At 43.7% G+C, this 25,871-nt stretch overlaps 1 protein-coding gene across 2 annotated transcripts in view; it reads right to left on the reverse strand.

Annotated features, from left to right (window-relative positions):
- Nucleotides 1-25,871, reverse strand: part of STON1 (stonin 1) — a 68,791-nt gene that overhangs the window by 7,429 nt on the left and 35,491 nt on the right. For both annotated transcript variants that reach the window (XM_055241986.2, XM_055241987.2), the window contains one exon: nucleotides 8,451-10,427. In XM_055241986.2, the coding sequence (XP_055097961.1) occupies nucleotides 8,451-10,380 (1,930 nt within the window). In that variant the 5' untranslated portion in view covers nucleotides 10,381-10,427. The remainder of the gene's footprint in view (nucleotides 1-8,450; nucleotides 10,428-25,871) is intronic.

Below are 25,871 nucleotides of genomic sequence, written 5' to 3' on the forward strand. Positions count from 1 at the left end.
AATTATTAATTTATTCATTTCCTTACCATCTATTTACAGATAACTCAAAAATAAACTTCAGCCCAAATTAAGTCATAGTATTTTAAAATTCTGGTTTTTAAAAGTTAAACTTAACTTTTCAGAAAATGTTCCAGGCCAAGAATTCTTTTTTCAATGGAACAAATTATTTTTCCCTACTGTTAATTCTCAGTCATCCTTCGAAAATACTTTGACTGAAATAGCTATACAGAGTAGAGATGGGCATATTGACCTTTAATATTTTAATCTAATATTGGTTTTCACTCAGTTTGTCACTTATTGAGCATCTGTGCTGTGCCAGGCCAGGTTCAGTGCCAGACCCAGAGATACTGGATATATTTCAAAGATTTTAGATGGAGTCATATATAGTGTGTGTGTGTGTGTGTGTGTGTGTGTGTGTTATAAGGAAATGAAAAATATTTTCATTGTAATCACTGTAGCAGCTTTACAAACATTCCGTGATTCTGTTGCATTGTTCATAGCCTCTCCATATCCAATGTGGCTATCTTTACTTAAATAAATGTATGAGATAAAGAGTAATTTCAAGAACCAGATTAAATTACTGTAACACTGACATAGCTGGAGAAAGAGCATTTCCATCAGAATATAGCTTTAGGCACAAAAACAAGGGTTTAAAGGATTTCACTTAATTCTTAAAAGATAAATTACCTTTCCTTCCATACAACCTGTTTCTTTTAGGGTGACTAATAGAATTCTAAGGCTGTAAAAAGCCTTGAGAAGTCATCAATCAATTAACCAACAGATGCTCATTAGCCATCTCTACCACTTAGAGGAAGGGTAGGACAACAGTGGCCTCTGAGGTGCTCTTAACAACCGGATCACTGCAGGCAAGTGATAACTTCATTCTCATACACACACACCCAGAGAGACTGCATACTCCATTACTCTTTCTAGTCCTCTGTCTGCAGTGAGGATACAGTAAGTTCATTTACACTTACTGCAGGCACTCTTCAGTCTTGTTATGGCAAAGTGATTAAGGCTAGGGTTACAAATTGCTTATCTCTCTGGGCCTCAGTTTCTCCATCTAAAAATGTGGATAATGAGGATAACCTGAACCTTATAAGGGCTGTTGTGAGGATTAACCAGTTCATATGCATACAGCACTGGGGCAGTAGTATTCTATAGCAATGTAGATGAGCTAGACATATTATTTTGCAAAGTGCTGTTCAATTATAAAGCCAGTATTATTTAATTACTATAATTTTGCTAATAAAGGGACTGTGAATGCTACACATTCGAGTTAAAAATTATACTAGACATGATCTGATTTGACACACTTTATAAGAAAAAATTATTTGGGGAAATTTTATGATGAAAAATTGAAGAACTAAACCCAAATTGAAGACTTAGTGGTACAAAAAATGTCAGAAACAAAACCTTTCTACCTGCTTTTCTTGAAAAATGGTAAAAGCCTTTTTCCTTTCAAGTTTTCTGGCTTATTTTTTATGGCTTTTGAAAATGCTAAATGCTCTACGATGTTTAGTAACACACTCCGTCTTCAGACTTTCTGCCCCACAGGGACAGGTGTCATGTCTGTCCTTAGCACAATGTCTGTCATGTTTGGGGCTTAACAGATTATTTTCAAATTTACCAATTAATGAATAAAAGGTAGAGGAAAATCATGTTGTCTCAGTGCTGACCACCAGGGGGAACTGTCCAGCTTTGGTCATTGTTCACTCAACATAATTCCTTTTCTTAGGACGGGAAATGTAAATCACAAAATCTTAGGTCTAGTTAATATCCAGTCCCTCTTGAAGCAAAATATTTTACACCTGAAACTGAACTGTTAGAGGGCTGAAGGGAAAGAATAGCAAGAGGATGACAGAAGTGGAGGAGGAGAGAGCAACCAATGTGCTGATGACAGGGCAGAAGAAAAAAAAAGAAAAAGCGAAAAATTGGGAAGTTAGAGGTAGATATATTTAATTGATCCTCCACCACTCTCATTCCCCTTAATAATTCTGTGCCACCATATACACCTCCTCTGGCTAACCAGCATCCTCACTTGTCTTCAGCTGTCTTTCTCTTTCTTCCTTTCTCTTTCTCTCTCTCTACCACCCCAACAAAGCCTAAGCTCCTCTGCTGTCATTCACACCTCAGTATGAATGAAGTCTGTGAGCTACTGCCTCAGGCAAACCTTTGTTGCAAAATGAAAGACCTGCCCACTGTTGAAGGAATACTAAGCATTGACAAGCTGGTTAGAAGGGACATTAAGGGACCAGCAGCCCTCCCCACCTTTCCAGAAGTCACAGGTGATTTCCCCAATAAAAAAGTTCAATCCTGATCCCTCAAATTCCCAGGAAGGAAAAAAAATAAAAAATAAAAAAGTTTTATAATTAGAGCATAGTAGACTAGTTTATATGTTCTTACCAGGTGCGGTAGCTTATACCTATAATCCCAGCACTGGGAAGGCCAAGGTGGGTGGGTTGCCTGAGCTGAGGAGTTCGAGACCAGCCTGAGCAACATGGCAAAACCCCATCTCTACCAAAAATACAAATTAGCCAGGTGCGGTGGCACGTGCTGTGGTCCCAGCTACTTGGGAGGCTGAGGTGGGAGGATGGCTTGAGCCTGGGAGGTAGAGGTTGCAGTGAGCTGAGACCTCGCCACTGCACTCCAGTGCTATTCATTCAGTTTCCATTTTCAAAGTATCTTTTCAAATAATGCAAAGTCTTCAGAAACTATCTTTAAAAGGATAAAATTTTAAAGAGCTTTTTAAAAACTTTATGTTCTCTAAATACACAACTGATCTAAAAGTCATATAGAAAAATGGAGATGCATTCTGGGATCCTGCTATTCTAAGCGTGTTCCTTGGGCCAGATGCATTGGCGTCACATCAGCACTTGTTAGAAACACAGTATTCCAGATTCCACTTGCTCAGTCAGAATCCACATTTTAACAAGGTGATTCCCGGGCATACAAAAGTTTGAGAAGCACTGCCTTAGGACAAAGATTTCCTCTCTGCTCCAACCTTATTATTACCATACTTCTCAAGAGGCAAATTAGGTTATAGCCTGCCTTGGCACCCTCTCACTCTCTGTATTGCCCTCCCCACCCCCTCAACGGAGAAGCTTGGGGCAGGGCCCTGTAATCCCAGAAATGTCCTGCCCCAAGCCAGGCCCACAGCTGCACCATGCCCTCTGGACACCACCTGACACAGCCCCACTGTGTTTTCCCTGGGCCCCCTCTTTGTGCACAGACCTGATCTCAATAAAGCAGGTGTGATCCCAAAGGATTTGTTCAGTGAATTATCACTGTGTAATTGACTGAAATGCCTGTAAAATGTTGTCCTGTGTGGGCCTGGTGATATGACGGTTTTACAAAAGAATTCCTGAAGGCCAAGATCAGGTCCAGCCAGTTTCCCTGGAAATGTCCATTCTTGTCATTGTTCTTGGTGAGCTCCACTGCTAATGAATACTCAGGGGAGGCCGGGCGCAGTGGCTCATGCCTATAATCCCAGCAATTTGGGAGGCCAAACTGGGCAGGTCACGAGGTCAGGAGTTTGAGATCAGCCTGGCCAACATGGCGAAACCCCATCTCTACTAAAAATACAAAAATTAGCCAGGCGTGGTGGTGCGCACCTGTAGTCCCAGCTACTTGGGAGGCTGAGGCAGAAGAATCTCTTGAACCCAGGAGGTGGCGGTTGCAGTGAGACTGGGTGCCATTGCACTCCAGCCTGGGTGGCAGAGCGAGACTCTGTCTTATAAATAAATAAATAAATAAATAAATAAATACTCAAGGGAGAGCAATAACAGAGCTCTAGAAGACACAGGCATGTGCAGAGCAGGGAGGAGTGATCTCTGCCTAGGGGATCAGGTCAGTAGTTCTCAACCCTGGCTGCATGAGCCTTTATAAACATCAGTACCTGGGCCCCCTCTTCACAGAGCCTGATTAGTAGGGGATGGGGCCCAAATATGGGTATGTGTTTGAAGCTTTAATGATGCTAACATGTGGCCAGGGCTGGGAAACAGAATTTAAAAGGACGGATGATGAGAAGATCCCAGGCTATCTTGGCTAATGGCACCATTGCCCACCTATCCACCAAAGCCAGAGCCCCTGACCTTGTCCCATTCCCTCCCTTTCCCTCATGCCCATAGAGAATCTGTCATCACTTAGGGGCACCTCCCCTGAATTCGCTCACCCATCTCTTGCCTCTCTCTCTGCCACTGCCTTTGCTCAGCATCCCTCACCTCCTCCCAACTTCCCTGTGTCTATAATCTACTCCTAAATCTTTCCTCTGCACCGCATGCCAGCCTTTCTGAAACAAGATATGATTCTGTAGCAGTCACGCCTGAAAACAACCCCGAGGCCTTGTTGACAGATAAACTTCACACCCCACAGCATGGCCCACAAGGTCTTAATACACTGGTCTCTTCCCCCACCACTGCTTCAGCCCCAAAACTTAGGTAAGATCCCCCACCCACACACCTGTGCTTCTGCTGTTTCTTTCTTTGATGGAAACTCTATTGACTCTCCCAGCCATCAGCTCTTCAGCAAAGCCCTCCCTAGTCCCCAGGCAGTTTATCACCCTTTCCTCTGGGATCCCTAAGTGCATATGTTTGTCCAAGCCTGGAACTATGCACTTTTCCACAGTGCGTTTGGGTGGCTGCTTCACAGTCTGTCTCACCTTCTAGACTGTTAAGTTTCTGGTAGAGTAGGAATCATGTTTGTGTCTGTATCTCCTAAACACTCAGCACAGAACCTATACCTAGAAGAAATTTAGCAGACGTTTGTGGAGTAAATGAGTGAGCCTCCTTCTCAACAAATTCTTGTTGATTGAATCAGTTAACTACACCATTAACTCTGAAAAAAATGCAGTGTTATAAACAGGATCATTTTCACAAAAAGCTTCATACATGTCTGCACTCCCAAAATTAGAAAAGATGATTGGCATAGTTTCTCAATTTGAAAAATAAGTGTGGTTAGCCTGGCCAGGCTTTAGCCAAGCGCTTATTTCCTTCAGGGCCTCCCGGAGCACCTGCTCTAAGTAGAGCAATAGGAATGGACTACAAATGGGGCCTGTGCTCTTGTCCCTCTGACACCACGTGGACAAGCCCGCAGCCTGAGCCTATTGTGCTTCTCTCAAAAGCATAATTACCACTTCAAGTCTATGCAAAAAATGCTTTGGACCTTTTGTTCCAGTCCTCAAGACCATCTCTAGGATCAACGGAAAACTACAGGAGTTAGTTTATCACCCAGATTTCAGGGGAAACCTGCGGATCCAGGAGGTTCCAATAGGCATTCCAGCCTGCCTGACTTTCTGCCTGCCTCTCTTTCCCTTTTTGTTTAGCAAAACAAAAGCTAATACTCTGATTTTGTTTAAACCCTCTAACCTAAAACCAGCACAAATATCTTTTAGAACAGACCATTTGGAACCCTGTATGAAGACCTTAAAACTGGTTTCTCTGGCATGATGATGCAAATGGTTCAATTTGCCTCTCTAGCCAAGTTATAAAAGAAAGCAGGGGCCAGGCACGGTGGCTCACACCTATAATCCCAGCACTTTGGGAGGCCGAGGCGGGTGGATCACCTGAGGTTGGGAGTTCGAGACCAGCCTGGCCAACATGGTGAAACCCCATCTCTACAAAAAATATAAGAAATTAGCCAGATGTGGTGGTGTGGGCCTGTAATCCTAGCTACTTGGGAGGCTGAGCCACTAGAATTGCTTGAACCCAGGAGGAAGCGGTTGCAGTGAGCCAAGATTGCACCACTGCACTCCAGCCTGGGCGACAGAGCAACACTCCATCCAAAAAAAAAAAGAAAGCAGGAAACATTATCTCAGTGGATTATGTCATAGAAGATACTGACCTTCCCTCCCATCACAGCAGAGTTGATCAGAATGTGCTGTTTGAGACCATTCACTGTGACCACGCTGCACCATCACCACCTCACTCTGCCCTAAGCCTGAGCTACCCTTGCTAGTTTGGGGGAACTGAACATAATTAATCTGAGTCTTGAGAACGCTGTGGGGTGAAAGTTGGCATTAATGAAGAAGGGTGTGGGGTGTCAGGAAGAACGACAATGTAGGAACTTCCCTTCTGCACAGGTTCCTGGAGCTCCTCAGCTCACCAGGCCTGTGTCTCTCACCTGAAGGATCCTGCCCATAGCTCAAGCTCTCATCAGTCAACAGATGTTAAACCAACAAACAGAGAGTCATGGACAAGGTGGTCCCATGGCCTCCAGGGTGCGGGCAGTGCTGCCCCTCAAGTCAATTGTAGTCTGGGGCTTGCTCTTCTGGTTCTACAACTTTACAACACCTGGAGAGCAGTGTTCTTCCCTCTGGCTACACCTTATATCTGGAGAAATCTTCAAATACTTGGATTCTGGCTCCACCCGCCCCCCACCCCTGCCAGAGATTCTGATTTAATTAGCATGAAATGAAGCCTGAACATTGAGATTATTTAAAAGCTTTCAAGTTATTCTAATATAGTCAGGTTTGGCCAGGTGTGGTGGCTCACACCTGTAATCCTAACACTTTGGGAGGCCAAGGTGGGTGGATCACTTGAGGCCGAGAGTTCAAGACCAGTCTGGCCAACACAGGAAAACCCCGTCTCTACTAAAAATACAAAAACTAGCCAGGCATGGTGGCACACGCCTGTCATCCCAGCTACTCGGGAGGCTGAGGCAGGAAAACCACTTGAACCTGGGAGGCAGAGGTTTCAGTGAGCTATCGCACTGCACTCCAGCCTGAGCAACAGAGTAAGACTCCATCTCAAAATAATAATAATAATAATATAGCCAGGTTTGAGAAACACTGCCATAAGTCCACCCCAAAGAAAAATGCTTCCTCTGAAGTCCACAGCCTGGAGGGGCCTAGATGAGCTTAAATTTCTCTGAAGGACTACAGCAGCTGTGAGCCATCTGGAAACAGGGATCATATTTTTATTTATCTTTATCCCCAGCACTTGATGTGGCACTTGGTGTACAGTAAGTATTCAGTAAAGATTTGGATGGATGGGCTGGGCGCAGTGGCTCAAGCCTGTAATCCCAGCACTTTGGGAGGCCGAGGCGGGAGGATCACAAAGTCAGGAGTTTGAGACCACCCTGGCCAATATGGTGAAACCCTGTCTCTACCAAAATACAAAAATTAGTCAGGCATGGTGGTGAGGACCTGTAGTTCTAGCTACTCCAGAGGCTGAGGCAGGAGAATCACTTGAACCCGAGAGGCAGAGGTTGCAGTAAGCCAAGATTTTGCCACTGCACTCCACCTGGGTGAGAAAGTGAGACCCCATCTCAAAAAAAAGAAAAAAAGATTTGGATCAATGGATGGATGGATCGATGGATGGATGAATGCATCAACTCAGGTCCCCCAGCCCCACCCCCAATTTAACTCCGGAGACCAGTGACCAGTGCTTTGCTAGGGGAAAAAAAAAAAACAAAAAACCAACAACCCTCAATTAAAATAGGGAAGAGCTCTAATTTTAAAATTTGGTTTTTGAATTTATTATATTACGCCCACTACTACTTACTACTCCAAAATAAATGTGGTACTATAACTGTCTTTTCAAGTTCTGACTTCTAGATAATTTTTTATTTGCAAAATTTTTAAAAATTAACTGAATTGTTAACACTCAAATGTGTCCACCTAATTCTAAAACAACCAGTTTAGGCCAGATGAGGTGGCTCACATCTGTAATCCTAGCATTTTGGGAGGCCAACGTGGGAGGATCCCTTGAGCCCAGGAATTCAAGATCAGCCTGGGCAACATAGGGAGACCCTGTCTCTACTAAAAAACAAAAAATTAGCCAGGCACGACGGTATGCATCTGTAATCCCAGGTACTGAGGAGGCTGAGGCAGGAAGATCACTTGAGCCTGGGAAGTGGAGGCTGCCATGATCCTGCCACTGCACTCCAGCCTGGATGACAGAGTGAGATCCCACGTCAAAAACAAAAACAATACAAGTTGAGAAAATGGGTGAATTCAGTCAATAAAAATCAATTTGGGTAAAAATGAAAGCAGTCTTATTTCAAAGAGCAGGGAGCAAACCTAAGGAAGAAGTGGTATCAGCTGAGAATGCAAAAAAGTTCAGGTATATTCATGGATAACAGATCTTTAAAGATTAATTAGGGAATCTCAGCTATATTAGAAATATTTTTAACATGTGAAGTTTATGGGTTAATCTCAACCATGGATATCAATGAATTTTCTCTTAGTGTCACCATCTACAACAAATTGCTAGCCTAGCATGGTATTTCGTATGATATTTTAAAAATGTTCAACAGTTAAACTTATCTGGTAGAAATAGGTGCAAAAGGAAACAAACCAGCTGTGTAGCTAAATGTTCCATCTCCCACCACAAAGCACGGCCTCAGCTGACAAATTGCCATCTGTCTCTACCTGGTTTCAACCCAAGGAGAAAGGTGAGAATATTTAAGCTATTTCCCATGAAAATAAACTTGGGGTGTTGAATATTTACTTGAATTTTTGTCTGGAAGCCGATCTATCTTCCATAGTACTGCCTGGTAGGCACTCTCATATTTTGCTGACCCCACAGTGACTTGAATGACAGGTTCAGATTCAAGTTCATGTAAACTCCGCAGACACGCCCGGCGGTTCATTTTGGCTTTCAGAGACTTCTGCCTCTGGAGGTTCATGGTCCAAAGGGCCTTGATCCACTGCGATGGGACAGGAAAGTGTATCATTATATTGTCACAGGACCTTAAGGAACTAGCATAGGATGACTTCTGCGCCAATGGGGCCATGTTGACAAAAGCCTGAAGTTCCACGTATGCTCCCTGGACAACCACTACAGACTTCAAGGAAAAGGGAAGATCATCCCCATTATACAAAGTCTTGAAACGCATCAGCTCAAACCGGCAGGCATCCAGAGGTACAAACTTAATGATTCTTGATTGCTCAAATTCTTGTACTTTCACACACTTACGAAAATGGTAGTCAAGAATATCAATCCCCTTTTTTTCTGAGTCCTTCTCATAATAGGATTCATCTCGCTTCGGCAGCTCAAGGTCATTCAAGGTTAAAAAGCATTCCAGGTTCCCATTCACAAAGCAGAGGCAATAAATGTGAGTTATCACAGCACTTTCAGCCAATTTTCCTTCTTTTGTGACTTTACCCCAAAAGTTGTCCACAATTTCCAAGGAAATTTCTTGCTCCTCGTAGTTCTTTTTTGGTTTTGAAACAGCTGGCAACTTCATCAGCTCCTCCTCCACAGTAGTCAGAAAGTCAAGGAAGTCATGGTATGATGTGGACCCCAACTTCAGCATCTGCTCTATGTCTGGTTCATGAACTACTTCTGTCTTAGAATGGTATTTCCTTTTTTCTGTGTAAGACACATGTTCAATCTTCACAGTGTGGATTTTTCCTGCTACACTGAAGTTCTCAACCTTGGGTTCAGAAAGCCTACAATATGGATCAAGCTGTATCTCTTTAAATGGTTTTTCTAATCCCTGTTCATAATACATCTGCAAAATTCCTCCAGGCAAAACTTTCAGAAAAATTGGTCCCCATTGCCGGGAAGACATCATATTCTTCTTCTCAGGAATTCTCAGCATGAAAGACCATCCGGCTTTTGGCTGACTCCTGAAGAGTGTGTGGGGGACAAAGGAAGAGGCATTTTCTTCAGCACATAGACAGTGCATAGACAAACTTCTAAGTGAGTCTTGGTTTTCAGCTGACTGGAGATGTTCAAGCTTCTCACAGATATAGTTGAGTGAACACTTATTTAGGCTTTTTTGATCAATAGGCATCTCCTTGTCTCTTGATGAGAACATCTTTTTGCTTCCTGGTGGGTCAAGGGTGAACTGGGAATCACTGCCTTCATCTTTCCAAAATGGACTTGAAAAAGCACAGTCCTCTCGAAAATACTGAAACTGGGGGAGATCATCACTTTGGAATCCTAGGCTTTCAGCCTGTTGAGGGTTAACTTCATCTGGAAGACTTACTTTGGGAGCTGGATGTGTACATGAGTGGTCACTGGGTAACAAGGCATGGGATAAACATGTTGGTCTGGTAGGCAGTAAGGAAGATTCTCCTCCTGATATTGTGAGTGGGCTGTCTGAAGACGATTCTGGAATAGGATAAAGCACATGAGTCCCTGATTTGGGGATGCCAGGAAAACCTGGGAAGTCTTTGGTAGGTGTAGAAAGAGGAGAGTTACTTGGAGGTCCTGGACTGAAATAAAAGTCTACAATGGGGGAGGAGAGAGGGGTGCTGCTGGTGGAGGAAGATCCACTGGGAAATTCCCTGAGGCCAGGCAGGTTCAGCTTCAGTCCATTTGGTCTACAGACACCTTGATTCTCCAGAGGAAAATTCTTTGACTTTTGAGAAGACTGAAAAGCAGGATCATCATCAAAGGTGACCCAGTTGCCTGGGTTTGTGGAGCACATCTTTGGGATCAGATTGTGGTCTTGTCAAGAAATCAAATAGGTTGTCTCTGTTAAAAAAAATAAAATAAAGAGAAAATAGGTATATAAAATGAAGGGGGGAATCATTACTAAATGTCTTTAGTTCTGATAAATGCTTAAAAATTATAATTCTATTGGTGGCTAAGTGGATTTAAAAAAAAAAATGATCCAACTATATGCTGTCTATAAGGAACTCACTTTAGATTTAAGGACACACATATGCTGAAAGTGCAAGGATGAAAAAAGATATTCCATGCAAGTGTTATCCAAGAGAGATCAGGAGTAGCCATACTTAAGCAAAATAAACTTTAAGTCAAAAACTATCATAGGAGACAAAGAAGGACATTATATAATGATAAAAGAGTCAATTCACTAGGAAGACATAACAATTATAAATATATATTAACCCAGCTGGGAATGGTGGCTCACAACTGTAATCCTAGCACTTTGGGAGGCCAAGGCAACGGGTCACCTGACATCAGCAGTTCGAGACCAGTCTGGCCAACATAGCAAAACCCTGTCTCTACAAAAAAATACAAAAATTAGCCTAGCATAGTGGTGGGCACCTGTAATCCCAGCTACTCGGGAAGCTGAGGCAGGAGAATCTCTTGAACCTGGGAGGCAGAGGTTGCAGTGAGCTGAGATAGTGCCATTGCACCCAGCCTGGGTGACAGAGTGAAACTCCACCTCAAAATATATATATATTTATATATCCAACATCAGAGCACCCAAATATATGAAGCAAACATTAACAGAACTGAAGGGAGAAATAGCCACTCACTAATAATTGGAGATTTCAACACCATACTTTCAACAATACACAGAACATCCAGACAGAAGACCACTAAAAAAACAATAGACTTGAACACTATAAACTAAACTAAACTGCCAGTCCTATACAGAACATGCCACCTAACAGCAGCAGAACACATATTCTTCTCAAGCACACACAGAACATTCGCCAAAGCAGATCACGTTAGGTTACAAAACAAATCTTAACAAATGTGAGAAGATTGAAATCACACAAACATTTTTTCTAACCACGGTGGAATAAAACTAGAAATTAATAACAGAAGGAAAACTAAAAAATTCACAAATATTTGAAAATTAACATACTCTTGAACAACCAATGGATCAAAGAAGAAATATAAAAGGAAATTAGAAAATATCTTGAGACAAATGAAAATGAAAACACGGCACGCCAAAATTTATGGCATGCAGCAAAAGCAGTACTCGCAGGGAACTTTATAGCCACAAATGCGCCACTGCACTCCAGCCTGGGCAACACAGCAAGACTCCGTCTCAAAAAAAAAAGAGAAGAAGAAGAAAGAGGGCTGGGTGCAGTGGCTCACATCTATAATCCCAGCACTTTGGGAGGCCAAGGAGAGCGGATTACCTGAGGTCAGGAGTTCGAGACCAGCCTGGCCAACATGGAGAAACCCCATCTCTACTAAAAATACAAAAAATTAGCTGGGCGTGGTGGCGTACGCTTGTAATCCCACCTACTCAGGAGGCTGAGGCAGGAAAATCGCTTGAGCCCGGAGGCAGAGGTAGCAGTGGGCAGAGACTGCGTCATTACTCTCCAGCCTGGGCAAAGAGAGCGAAATTTTGTCTCAAACAAAAAAGAAAGTGATGTTGAAAAACCGTGATATCCAACGCAAAAGAGTGAAACTAAACTGTAATCTTACACCAGAGATGTCCAATCTTTTGGCTTCCCTCAGCCATACTGGAGGAAGAAGAATTAAGGCCAGGCACAGTGGCTCACGCCTATAATCCCAGCACTTTGGGAGGCCAAGGTGGGTAGATCACTTGAGGTCAGGAGTTCGAGACCAGCCTGGCCAACATGGCAAAACCCAGTCTCTACTAAAAATACAAAAGTTAACCAAGCATGGTGGTGGGTACCTGCCCAAAAATTAGCCAGGCATGGTGGTGGGCAGGAGAACTGCTTGAACCTGAGAGGAGGAGGTTGCAGTGAGCTGAGATCGCACCATTGCACTCCAGCCTGGGCAACAGAGAGAAACTCTATCTCAAAAAAAAAAAAAAAAAAAAAAAAAAGGAAGGAGGAGAGGAGGAGGAGAAGGAGGAGGAGGAGGAGAAGGAGAAGGAAGAGAAAGAGGAGGCGGAGAAGGAGGAGAAGGAGAAGGAGAATTAGAATTGTGTTGGGCCACACAAAAAATACACTAACACTAAAGATAGCTGATGAGTTAAAAACAGAAAAAAAAAAAGATCTCATGTTTTAAGAAAGTTTACAAATTTGTGTTGGGCAGCATTCAAAGCTGTCCTGGACTACATGTAGCCTGTGGGCTGCAGGTTGGACAAGTTTGTCTTATATCATACACAACCATCAACTCAAAATGGATGAAAGAGGCTGGGTGCAGCGGCTCACACCTGTAATCCCAACAACTTTGGGAGGCCAAGGTGGGTGGATCACCTGAGGTCAGGAGTCCAAGACCAGCCTGGCCAACATGGTGAAACCCCCTCTCTATTAAAAATACAAAAAAATTAGCCAGGCCTGGTGGCATACACCTGTAATCCAAGCTACTTGGGAGGCTAAGGCAGGGGAATTGCCCGGGAGGCAGAGGTTGCAGTAAGCCGAGGTTGTGTCACTGCACTTCAGCCTGGGCGACAGAGCGAAACTCCAACTCAAAAAAAAATAGAAAAAAGACTTAAACATAAGACTTGAAACTATAAAACTCTGTTTTTTTGTTTTGTTTTGTTTTTTTGTTTTTGGCCAGGCACAGTGGCTCATGCCTGTAATCCCAGCACTTTGGGAGGCCGAGGCGGACAGATCACCTGAGGTCAGGAGTTCGAGATCAGCCTGGGCAACATGGTGAAACCACGTCTCTACTAAAAATACAAAAAATAGCCGGGAGTGGTGGTGCACGCCAGTAATCCCAGCTATTCAGGAGGCTGAGGCAGGCGAATTGCTTGAACCCAGGAGGTGGAGGGAGCAGTGAGTCAAAATTGTGCCATTGCACTCCAGCCTGGGCAACAAGAGTGAATCTCCATCCCTACAAAAAACAAACAAACAAAAAATCTTTGTTTTTTTTCTTGAGACGGAGTCTCGCTCTGTCGCTCAGGCTGGAATGCAGTAGCCCGATCTCGACTCACTGCAACCTCCGCCTCCCTGGTTCAATCAATTCTCCTCAGGAATTGAGCCTCCTGAGTAGCCGGGATTACAGGCACGCACCACCACGCCCGGCTAATTTTTGTATTTTTAGTAGAGATGGGGTTTCCCCACGTTGGTCAGGCTGGTCTCAAACTCCTGACCTCGTAATCTGCCCACCTCGGCCCCCCAAAGTGCTGGGATTACAGGGATGAGCCACCGCGCCTGGCGAAAACTATAAAACTCTTAGAAAAAAATGCAGAGGAAAATCTTCATAACACTGGTCTTGGCAACGATTTCTTGGATATGACAGCAAAGCACAGGCAACAAAAGCAAAAACAGAAAAGTGAGACACCATTAAACTTAAAAGTTTCTGCACAGCAAAGGAAACAATCAACAGAGTAAAAAGGTAACATAAAGAATAGGAGAAAATATTTGCAAACGGTATTTCTTTATTTATTTATTTATTTTTTTTTTTTTTGAGATGGAGTCTCGCTCAGTCGCCCAGGCTGGAGTGCAGTGGCGCGATCGCGGCTCACGGCAAGCTCCGCCTCCCAGGTTCACGCCATTCTCTTGCCTCGGCCTCCAGAGTAGCTGGGACTACAGGCACCCGCCACCATGCCTGGCTAATTTTTTGTATTTTTAGTAGAGACAGGGTTTCACCGTGTTACCCAGGATGATCTCGATCTCCTGACCTTGTGCTCCGCCCGTCTCTGCCTCCCAAAATGCTGGGGTTACAGGCGTGAGCCACCGTGCCCGGCCTGCAAACGGTAATTCTTATAAGGAATTAATATCCAAAACATATAAGGAACCCAATAAACTCAACAGCAAGAAAATAAATAACGCAATTTAGTAATTGGCAAAGTACTTGAATAGACATGTCTCCAAAAAAGACATACAAATAGCCAGAAAATATATGAAAAGATGCTCAACATCACTAATCATCAGGAAAATGCAAATCAAAACTACAACAAGGTATCACCTCATACCTTTTAGAATGGCCATTATTTTCTTTTTTAAAAATAAATAAATAAATAAAAATAAAAAGGATAATATGGCCAGGCACAGTGGCTCACACCTATAATCCCAGCACTTTGGAAAGGCGAGGCGGGAGGATCACTTGAGGTCAGGAGTTCAAGACCAGTCTGGCCAACATGGTGAAAACTAATCTCTACTAAAAATACAAAAATAAGCTGGGTGTGGTGGCGGGTGCCTGAAATCCCAGCTACTCAGGAGGCTGACGCATGAGAATCACTTGAACCCGGGAGGCAGAGGTTGCAGTGAGCCAAGATCCCACTGCAGAGAGCCGAGATCCCGCTGCACTCCAGCCTGGGCAACACAGTGAGATTCTGTCTAAAAAAAAAGGGGCGGGGGGAACAACAAATATTGGCAAGGATGTAAGAAATTGGAACCCTTGTGCATTGTTGCTGGGAACGTAAAGTGGTGCAGCCATTATGGGGAACAATACGGAAGGCCCTCAAAAAATTAAAAATAGGGCCAGGTGCGGTGGCTTACACCTCTAATCTCAGCACTTTGGGAGGCCAAGACAGGTGGGTCACCTAAGACCAGGAGTTCAAGACCAGCCTAGCCAACATGGTGAAACCCTGTCTCTACTAAAACTACAAAATTAGCCGGGCGTGGTGGCGCGCACCTGTAATCTCAGCTACTTGGGAGGCTGAGACAGGAGAATCACTTGAACCCAGGAGGCAGATGTTTCAATGAATGGGTATCACGCCATTGCACTCCAGCCTGGGCAACAAGAGCAAAACTGCATTACAAAAAAAAAAAAAAAACTAAGAATAGAACTACCGTATGATCCAGCAATCCCACTTCTGGGTATTTATCCAAAACAATTTATTTTATTTTATTTTATTTATTTTTTTTTTTTTTGAGACGGAGTTTTGTTCTTGTTACCCAGGCTGGAGTGCAGTGGCGTAATCTCGGCTCACTGCAACCTCTGCCTCCCGGGTTCAAGTGATTCTCTCCTGCCTCAGCCTTCTGAGTAGCTGGGATTACAGGCATGTACCACCATGCCCGGGTAATTTTGTATTTTTAGTAGAGATGGGGATTCTCCATGTGGGTCAGGCTGGTTTCGAACTCCTGACCTCAGGTGATCCACCCGCCTTGGCCTCCCAAAGTGCTGGGATTACAGGCGTGAGTCACTGCGTCCAGCCTATCCAAAAGAATTTAAAACAAGGTCTTGAAAAAATATTTGCACTCTCATATTCACTGCATCATTATTTACAATAGTCAACGGATGGAAACAACCTAAATGTTCATCGATGGATGGATGCATAAAGAAAATAGAGTATACTCATACAATAGAATATTATTCAGTATTAAAAGGAAGAAAATTCTGGCGCAGGATGCAACATAGATTAACCTTCAGCACATTATGCTAAGTGCAGTAAGCCCATCACAGAAGGACAAATCCTACATGACTCCTCTTATACGAAGTATGTAAAGTAGTCTAACTCATACCACAGAAAGTAAAATGGCGTTTGCCAGGAACTGGGAGAAAGTAAAACTGGGAAGTTGCTGTTCAGTGGATATAGTTTCAGTTATGTAAGATGAAAAGGTTCTAGAGATTTGCTGTACAACAATGTGCATATCGTTCATAACACTGTTTTTAACACTTAAAAACGTTTAAAAGAGTAGATTTCCTGTTGTGTAGTTTCATTTACCACAATTGAATAAAACTGGAATACAAAAAAAAAAAAAAACCACAAAAAACAAACAAACAAACAAAAAAAACTGGAATACATTTGAATCAACTCAATAAATCTTTATTTGAGTGATCACTATGTACCCAGACCTTGTTAGTATTGTGAAAAACACAGGAGGAGAAGATTAAAAATCCAATTTATAATGAACTTATAAGCCATTGACAATCCAAAAATATGGGAGGTTTACAGTTTAGAAGCATTTTCAAATTCACGATCTCATCAAAAAGACCCTGTGAAGCGTATTATTATTCCTGTTTCATAGCTGAGATGACTTGGCTTTAGGTTCATTGCCTAAAGTCGCCTAGCCAATAAGAGGTAGAGCCAGAATTTTTTAAATAAAAGCTTTATTGAGATATAATTCTTATACCATGAATTCACCCCTTTAAAAAAGTGTCAATTCAGTGGCTTTTAGTATGTTTAGTATGTTAACAGAATTGTGCAACCATCACAACTATCAAATTCCACAACATTCTTTTTTTTTTTTTTTGAGACGGAGTTGCGCTCTGTGGCTCAGACTGGAGTGCAGTGGCATGATCTCGACTCACTGTAACCTCCGCCTCCAGGGTTCAATCGATTCTCCTGCCTCAGCCTCCCAAGTAGCTGGGATTACAGGTGCACACCACCACACCCGGCTAATTTTTGTATTTTTAGTAGAAACGGGGTTTCACCATGTTGGCCAGGCTGGTCTCAAACTCCTGATCTCAAGTCATCCACCTGCCTTGGCCTCCCAAAGTGCTGGGATTACAGGTCCGAGCCACCGCACCTGGCCAAATTCCACAACATTCTTATCATCCCAATAATAAACCCAGTATACTTATTAGTAGTCACTCCACATACTCCCCTCCCTACAGGCCCTGGAAACCACTAAACTACTTTCTGTCCCTATGAATTTGCCTATTCAGGACATTTCATATAAATTGAATCATACAACATATGGCTTTTTTGTCTAGCTTCTTTCACCTAGCATAATGTTTCCAAGGTCACCCATGTGGTAGCACATATCACTGCTTCCTTCCTTTTCAAGGCTGAAGAGTAGTCCACTGCATGGAAATATCACACTTTGTTTATCCATTTATCAGTTGATAGACATTTGGTTTGTTTCCACTTTTTAGTTATTTTGAATAATGCTGCTCTGAATATTTGTGTATAAGTTTTGTGTGACCCTTTTTCTTCAGTATATACCTAGGTGTGGAAAAACCAGGATTTGAATACAGGTCACTTCAGCCCAACCTGATACAACAAATTACTGAAATTATTCTAATGACACCAGAGGCAGTGAAGTGTAAGGACCACAACACTGATGTGGGGCTTGGGTAACCCAAATTCTGGGCACTGCTCTGTCACTCACTAGCTGTGTGCACAGCCTCTCCAGACATTCAGTGATTACACTAGAATGAGCTCTGTGGTCCTTTCCAACTCCAAAGTGATGCTATGGCGGCTGACATCCAGTGGAAAATGTTGTCAAAGCAGAAATTGTATTACCACTAAATAAATGGGCTTTAGTGCTGGGATATTTATTTATTTATCTTTCAGAGGTGGGATCTTGTTATGTTTCCAAGGCTGGTCTCAAATTCCTGGGCTGAAGTGATCCACCTGCCTCAGCCTCCCAAGTAGCTGGGATAGGGCAAACGGTCCAAACTGACAGAAAATGAAAGTCCCTGAGATCTACTGATGTAAAAATGCAAACCCTGCTGGAATCATGCCCATGGGAAAGGCCTATTTTTCTCCCTCCAGCCCACTGTCTTGCCTCCCCTTGTGGATAATGAAGCTTCAACCCATGCAGTCATTCAACCTTGGAAACCAGCCAACACAAAGAGTGAGAGGGCCTGGGGCTCCGCTAGGGACGGAGCACTCACTGTTGTCATTTGCTGCATCCACACATTCCTGAGGGCACAAAAACACACAGCAGAGGGCGGCCCAGGCTGCTGGCTCTCTGGAGGCCATTTCACTGTCACTGCCCTTAGGCTGAAGTTGCTGTGAAGCACCTTCCCTCAGAGCAGGGAGAGCAGGGTTTCGACGGGACCCACGAGGAGGCTCAGAGGTGGGAAATCAGCAGCACTATTTCTCCATCTCACCCTCTTCAGAAGGCCAAAATAACTCCTCCTATAGGGGTGAGAGCTCAGGAAAATATTTACTTTAGTTGGGTTTATTAAAAAGAAAAGAAAAAGAGGAAATAATTCCGTTTCAGATTGAATACGATTCTGATGTATGCCAAAAATTTCACCTCATCAGTTTTCCATGTAGCTTCAAAAATTGCAACAGTGGTGTTGGTTTCTTCAGTTTTTGCTTATTATGAGACAAATAAACTGATTTCCATAAGCAGGACAAAAGAAATCAAGCCCATTACTTTGTGAGCAGCCCTGAATTTTTTAAAAGCAAACTTTACACAAACATATCCTACCTTGAACCCCAGATCTATGCGAAGTGCACTCCTACCTCCTCACTGTCCACCTTTCACCCCCGTCCAGGACTCTTCAATAGGAGGCACTCAGCAAATATGATGTGAGTTTTATTCAACCAAATAGAACTTCATATGGTGCCCAACAGGAACCCAAACCTTTGTCCTGGAAGTTTAATACTGTTCTGGAGTCAGCAGCTCTGATTCCCCATTGTCGAGGGGAGGCCTGTTTCCCACTGCCCTCCTCTTCCTCCCCTCTTCAATCTCTTGCTGTCTTCCTTTATTAATCCTTTTTGTTTTTTCCCAAGATGGAGTCTTCCTCTGTCACCCTGGCTGGAGTGTAGTGGCATGATCTTGGCTCACTGCAACCTCTGTCTCCCAGGTTCAAGCAATTCTCCTGCCTCAGCCTCCCAAGTAGCTGGGATTACAGGCGCCCACCACCGTGCCAGGCTAATTTTTGTATTTTTAGTACAGACAGGGTTTCACCATGTTGGCCAGGCTGGTCTTGAACTCCTGACCTTGTGGTCTGCCTGCCTTGGCCTCCCAAAGTGCTGGGATTACAGGCGTGAGCCACCGTGCCCGGCCTATCAATCCTTTTTATACTTGCTTCCATTTCTCTCACCTCTTTCACCTGATCCGTCTATATGACTTCATCTTTCTATTCTGGTCTCAAAACCCCCTCCAGCCAGGTGGCACAAAGTCAACAACTAAGATCAATTTCGTGCAGCACCTTCTTTCCCTTTCCTTCCTTCCTAATCCTCTCATAGGAAAGGAGGCCACACCCTGTCCAGAGCTTTGGTCTGTTAGAAGCCTATTGGGTCTCTGAGAGATAAGAAAGCTCAGAGAAGTTTAGATGCATTTTCCTCAGTCATCTGCTACTTTACCCTATGCACTTTGAGACACTGGAATCCAAGAGTATTTAAGGGGCAGCATCTATGTAATTTCAGTTTTGTTTTGTTCCTGCATTACGAGTAGGGTTGGTCTAGATACGTACCTGTTCCTCCCAGAAAGCCCTTCCCAGGCAATGTCTCATTTAAACAATCCAGAGCAGACCACAGCATCTGGGCACTTTCCCCAAAGTCTCAAATCCAGTTAGTGCAGAGCTGGGAACCAAAGACTCCTGGCACCAAGTCCCCAGCTGCCTTCCTCTGAGGCAAAGATTCCTCTATTCTGATTCCTTGGCTTTTCCCTCAGCTGTGGATTCCATCCCAGCCTGCATGCTCCATAATTTTCAAAGGTCTGTTTTCAATCTGGAATACCCTGCAAACTCCTAGAGGACAATTCCACACAAAATTCAGAGACAAGGCCAGTCATGGTGGCTCATGCCTGTAATCCCAGCACTTTGGAAGGCCGAGGTGGGCAGATCACTTGAGGCCAGGAGTTCAAGACCAGCCTGGCCAACATGGTGAAACCCTGTCTCTACCAAAAATACAAAAATTAGCTGGGTGTGGTGGTGCTCCTCACAGCTACTCAGGAGGCTGAGGCAGGAGAATCGCTTGAGCCCAGGAGGTGGAGGCTGCAGTGAGCCAAGATCACTCCACTGCACTCCAGCCTAAGGGATAGTGCAAGACTCTATCTGGGGAAAGAAAAAAAAAAACAAAACTCAGAGACCGTTGAGACATCAAGACTCTGAATGAGGCCCAGAAAGAAAAGGAGAACGTATTATGGCAAGAATTTCTAGAAATCCATTTCTGAGATTCGAAGGTTTCTAGGAAAGTGTTTGCTTCCTCTTTAGACTATTAGACATTTTCTTCAGCTGTCTGTTTTCAAAGCACTGAACTCAAGAAGAAATTAAAAGTAGGCACACATGCCTATTCACACCAGGAATAACAAGGATCTAGGATACAACGGTTTGCGATCTTAGACCTCAACATGTGTGACAAATGGCATTCGAAAGCCTAGCACGTGCTCTTGGATATACCCAGAATTTAGCACTCCCCATATTTAGGGAAGCCCTGAACTAACTAATTGTCCCTACCATTTTAAGTGGTGATCAGCAATAGGAGGGTTCACACAAAACATGAACAAAGGTTGCACTTGCACACAGTTTGTACACTCCACCCCTTTCTCCCACTTAAGAAATCATATTGGAATTCTTTTTTTTTAATTTGAGACTGAGTCTCACTCTGTCACCCAGGCTGGAGCGCAGTGGTGCAATCTGAGCTCACTGCACTTCTACCTCCCGGGTTCAAGTGATTCTCCTGCCTCAGCCTCCCGAGTAGCTGAGATTACAGATGTGCACAATCACACCCTAATTTTTGTATTTTTAGTAGAGATGGGGTTTCGCCATGTTGGCCAGGCTGGCCTCAAACTCCTGACCTCAAGTGATCTGCCTGCCTTGGCCTCCCAACGCTGGGATTACAGGCATGAGCCACCATGCCCAGCCTGGAATTCTTGTAAGAGTATTATGGAGATTATCATGAATTGACTCTAAATCGTTTAAAAATACATCTTTCACAAACAGCAATACCTTAAATATTATTACAAATTGATTATCTCTAATTCAAAGACACAAAATCTGAAATGCTCCAAAATTCAAAATGTTTTGAATGCCAACACGACACTCAAAGGAAAAGCTCACTTGGGCATTTTAGATTTGGGGATGCAAATATTCCAAAATCCAAAAAAATCTAAAACACTTCTGGCCTGAGCATTTGGTGTAAAGGACACTCAACCTGTAACAATATTGCAAATTACTTGCAACAAGCCCTATAAATAAGAAGCACTGGTTGGAAAAACAATCTCACTAAAAGGAATTTAAAGACAAAATCTTTCAAGCCATCATAGGAAAAAATTCATATATTCTTTGAGAGTCAGACTGAAGCTTTTTCAAGGAAAGAGCATGTCTCATTTATTAAGACATTTTCCACACTGTCTACAAATGCCTGACACAAATACGCAAAGCTTAATACATTTCTGATTGAATAATTTTAAATGGTCTTTTCATTTTTCCACAAATTAAATCTCTCTACTTCCCTCCCCAGTTCAAAGAATCACTGGATTTTAGGGTTAGGAAGACATTGAAGGCTTTCTGTTCAATTAACCACACTAACAAACATTTATCAAATAACTATGTGTTCGTGGGGTGCCAAGGGCTGTAGGCTGTGTATGCATGATCTCATTTAATACTCACAATCTCATGAAGCAATATTATCATTATTTGGTAGAAAAGGAAAATGAGTTCGGAGAAGTTAAGCTACTTGCCTAAAGTTGCCCAACCAGTAAGACGTAGAACCTAGACTGTGACCAGGTCTGTCCGATCCCAAAGTCTACCACCCTGGAGGTCCAGAGAGATCCAATGCCTTGCTGGTGTCAGGGGTCCTGCCTTTTCTGCACTTTCCACCACTCCACCCTTCACTAATGAAACAGCACCAGGGTAGAGCCACCACCACTTCCTGAAGCCAGGAGCTCCAGATTGGAAGGATGCTGTTCTCACCTGAGAACAGCCTATTTCTCCAGCAAGCCCACCACACATATCTGCCCCTTGGACGTCAGGCTGTGGGAAAAGCAGACTGTGATAATTTTCCCCAAGGTTGCTCAAGAACAACAGCTCAGTACAAATTTGGGTCATTTCTGAGAATGGCTTTCATAACTCAGCTCGCCCTATTTCCTGCCCCTTCTTGACTGCATCAACTGGCTGTCCTACCCTTAGTGATGAACAATTTCTCAGAATTGTTGTCTAATAAATAGATTTAGGTGCCCCGCCTCTCTTTTAGTGGCAATTCCGGTATTCTGTGTAATTTTCCAAATTTTGTGTAACTCCCTGCAAAGTCCATCCCTCCCACACCATCATCCCCTACTCCCCTCCAACCTCAAGAGTCTACTTCTGCCGTTCTTTGCAGTTTTCCTCTACTTTTCTTCATAAACCACTCAAATAAAATGTAAATATGAAGTTCTACCTTCTCCTGTAGATTGTTGAAGTCAGATTAGATGCATGTGATGGGTGAAACAGCAATCCAGGTCATTTGCAGCTGAAGACTTTGTCCCCAATTCAGTATGCATCTGTGGGGAAAAGCACCCCCCAATGTGGTCCCTAATGTCTGGCTCCTCTGTTTCTGCTAGTTGTCGGGGGAGGACTGATGCCGAGGAGGTATTCAGCAGAGCTCAGGAAGGCATCATCAACACCTCTCAGTAGCCTCCTGGTATTAGCCCAACCAAACTGTCCCTGTTGGGCCAATTCCTACTCAAGCCTCAGGAACACCCTCTCCTTCAGCAGAGGGCTGAATTGAGTCCTTTATGCCTGTGGCTTTTCTTTGCTCTGTAACAACGCTGCATGATCTAGAGAAAGAATGTCTTAATGTCAGTGTGTCTGTGCGGTTCCATTGGCTGTTTTTCAAATAAGGACTTCTCAGACTCCCTACAGCGCCAGACTCCTCAAGAGCAACATTGTAACTAGACTTTAGCAGCATTTCCAAACCCTCAGTCTGTTTTTGTATGATTGGAGGGCTGCAATCTAGCTACTGTACTTTCCAGAAACAACTGTACATCCTGGAAACAAAGCCAAAGTCAGGGACAGGCCAGTGTGTTAACATGCAGCTGTGAAGAATTTTCTTAAGGGCTTGTTATGACAGTATTTAAAATATCATTCCTGGCCAGGTACAGTGGCTCACGCCTGTAATCCCAGCACTTTGGGAGGCCGAGGCGGGCAGATCACCTGAGATCAGGAGTTCGAAACCAGCCTGGCCAACATGGCGAAACCCCTTCTCTACAAAAAATACAAAAATTAGCCAGACACGGTGGTGGGCGCCTGTAATCCCAGCTACTCAGGAGGCTGAGGCAGGAGAATCGCTTGAACCCAGGAGGCGAAGATTGCAGTGAGCTGAGATCGCGCCATTGCACTCCAGCCTGGATGACAGGGCAAGACTGCATCTCAAAAAAATAAATAAATAAATAAGTAAAAATAAAATATCATTCCTGTAAAAGGCTTCCTTCTAAAGGGGAAAGCAAAAGTTTGGAACAAAAAGGAATCACCAGAAAACACAATAACTTCAGGAAAATTAAAAACTCTCACCTTCATCTTAGGTCATGGGAGAAGTGCCCACAGGCTGCATGAACCATATTATTAGCACATATGTTCTGCAGCTCATAATGCTTACTCGCAAACATGTGTGGTATTTAGTTCAGCTATGTGACAGGGAATAACATTTGTAAAATATTAAACCACAGCAAAACCTAACCATGCCTTCAGATATTGCCAGTGCTGGTTCCAGCTCAATTCCCTAACACTGCCCCTCCCCTATGGCATTTAACCTTCATTTTTCCAACATGAATTTGGGTGCCAACTTTTTTTTCTTACCTTGTTCTAATAATCTGCTCATTTCCTAAATTTAGAGAATAGTGACATAGATTCTTTCTTTGACCAAATTCTAGCCAGGCTTGGAGCCTGCTTCTTGAATAGGCCTTTCAACTCCAGCCTGTAACGACTTGAACAAACACTAATACAGCTTCTAATGGCTCGAGGCCACACCACTACAACACCAGCCCCTCTTAAAGTGCCTGCCTGAGAAAACGCAAGGCTGCCTGAAAAATTCAATGTTTGTTTCAATCAACGCCTGAAGATAGGGTCCCTGCCTTCCAGCCTCAGTGGGAGAGTAGGAGCCTAACTTTGATAAATGCCAGTTTGCAAACCCATATGGATTTCACATGCACCAACCCCTCCTTCCCACTTTTTGTAATTTTTCACTTCCCTGACTCCCTTGAGTTCATTCTCCCTTTAAAATGCCCAGTCACAGGCCGGGTGCAGTGGCTCACGCCTGTAATCCCAGCACTTTAGGAGACTGAGGTGGGCGGATCACCTGAAGTCAGGAGATCGAGACCAGCCTGACCAACATGGTGAAACCCTGTCTCTACTAAAAATACAAAAATTAGCCAGGCATGGTGTTGGGCACCTGTAATCCCAGCTACTTGGGAGGCTGAGGCAGGAGAATCACTTGAACCTGGGAGGCGGAGGTTGCAGTGAGCCAAGATGGTGCCACTGCACTCCAGCCTGGGTGACAGAGTGAAACTCCATCTCAAAAAAATAAAAAATAAAAATAAAAAATAAAATGCCCAGTCACCTCTCTACAAATGGAAATTGAGTTTGGTTCAAGCTAGACTCTTTTCCCTATTGCAATAGTTATTACCAATTAAAAATCTATTCTCACCACTTTAACGAATGTCCAGCTGTGTTTATCTTTGACAGTAATATGAACAGAATCCAACCCAAACTGGCTAGTCCCAGAAAATGGTCATTACATGAACAAAGAAAAGATTTGGAGTTGGGTGGGTATTTGGATTTTAGAATTTTATCCTTATTATCATGACATTTCTATGATGTATCCACACCATGTTCATGTCACTGCCATAGATGCTATAGAAATTTGCTAAGCAAGGCCGGGCGCGGTGGCTCACGCTTGTAATCCCAGCACTTTGGGAGGCCGAGGCAGGCGGATCACGAGGTCAGGAGATCGAGACCACAGTGAAACCCCGTCTCTACTAAAAATACAAAAAATTAGCCGGGCGTGGTGGCGGGTGCCTGTAGTCCCAGCTACTCCGAGAGGCTGAGGCAGGAGAATGGCGTGAACCCGGCAGGCAAAGCTTGCAGTGAGCCGAGATTGAGCCACTGCACTCCAGCCTGGGCGACAGAGCGAGACTCCATCTCAAAAAAAAAAAAAAGAAAGAAAGAAATTTGCTAAGCAGGTCACTGAGCCACAGTTTCCTCATCTGTAAAATGGTAATATTAATTTTACCTCATATGTAAATTGCCTCATAAAAGTACTCGATATATGTTAGTTTTCCTTTCTCCTCCTCTGTCCCTACTCTAGCCTTTAGAACACCTGCTTTCTCCAGTCAGGAGGAAGCTAAAGAGGCCCAACTCTGGACCATGGTTTACCATCAAGACAACTTGCTATGAATCTTTTTCTAGAACTGTGTCTCCATTCTGCCTAACTTATGACCATGCCTCTATTCTGCCCTGTGGATCTGATCATACAATTCCCTGTCTTAGATCCCTGTGCCCAATTCCCTGCTCGGGGATCCTCCTTTGTTATGGGCTTAATGTTTGTGTCCCCACAAAATTCCTATGTTGAAACCTGAATCCCAATGTGATGATATTTAGAGGTGGGGCCATTAGAAGGTAATGAGGTCATGAGTGTAGAGCCCTCATGGATAGGATTAGTACCTGTATAAGAAAAAGCTGGAGGCTGGGCGCGGTGGCTCACGCCTGTAATCCCAGCACTTTGGGAGGCTGAGGTGGGTGGATCAC

Source organism: Symphalangus syndactylus, chromosome 14 (genome assembly GCF_028878055.3).
Source record: "Symphalangus syndactylus isolate Jambi chromosome 14, NHGRI_mSymSyn1-v2.1_pri, whole genome shotgun sequence".
Taxonomy (NCBI): Eukaryota; Metazoa; Chordata; class Mammalia; order Primates; family Hylobatidae; genus Symphalangus; species Symphalangus syndactylus.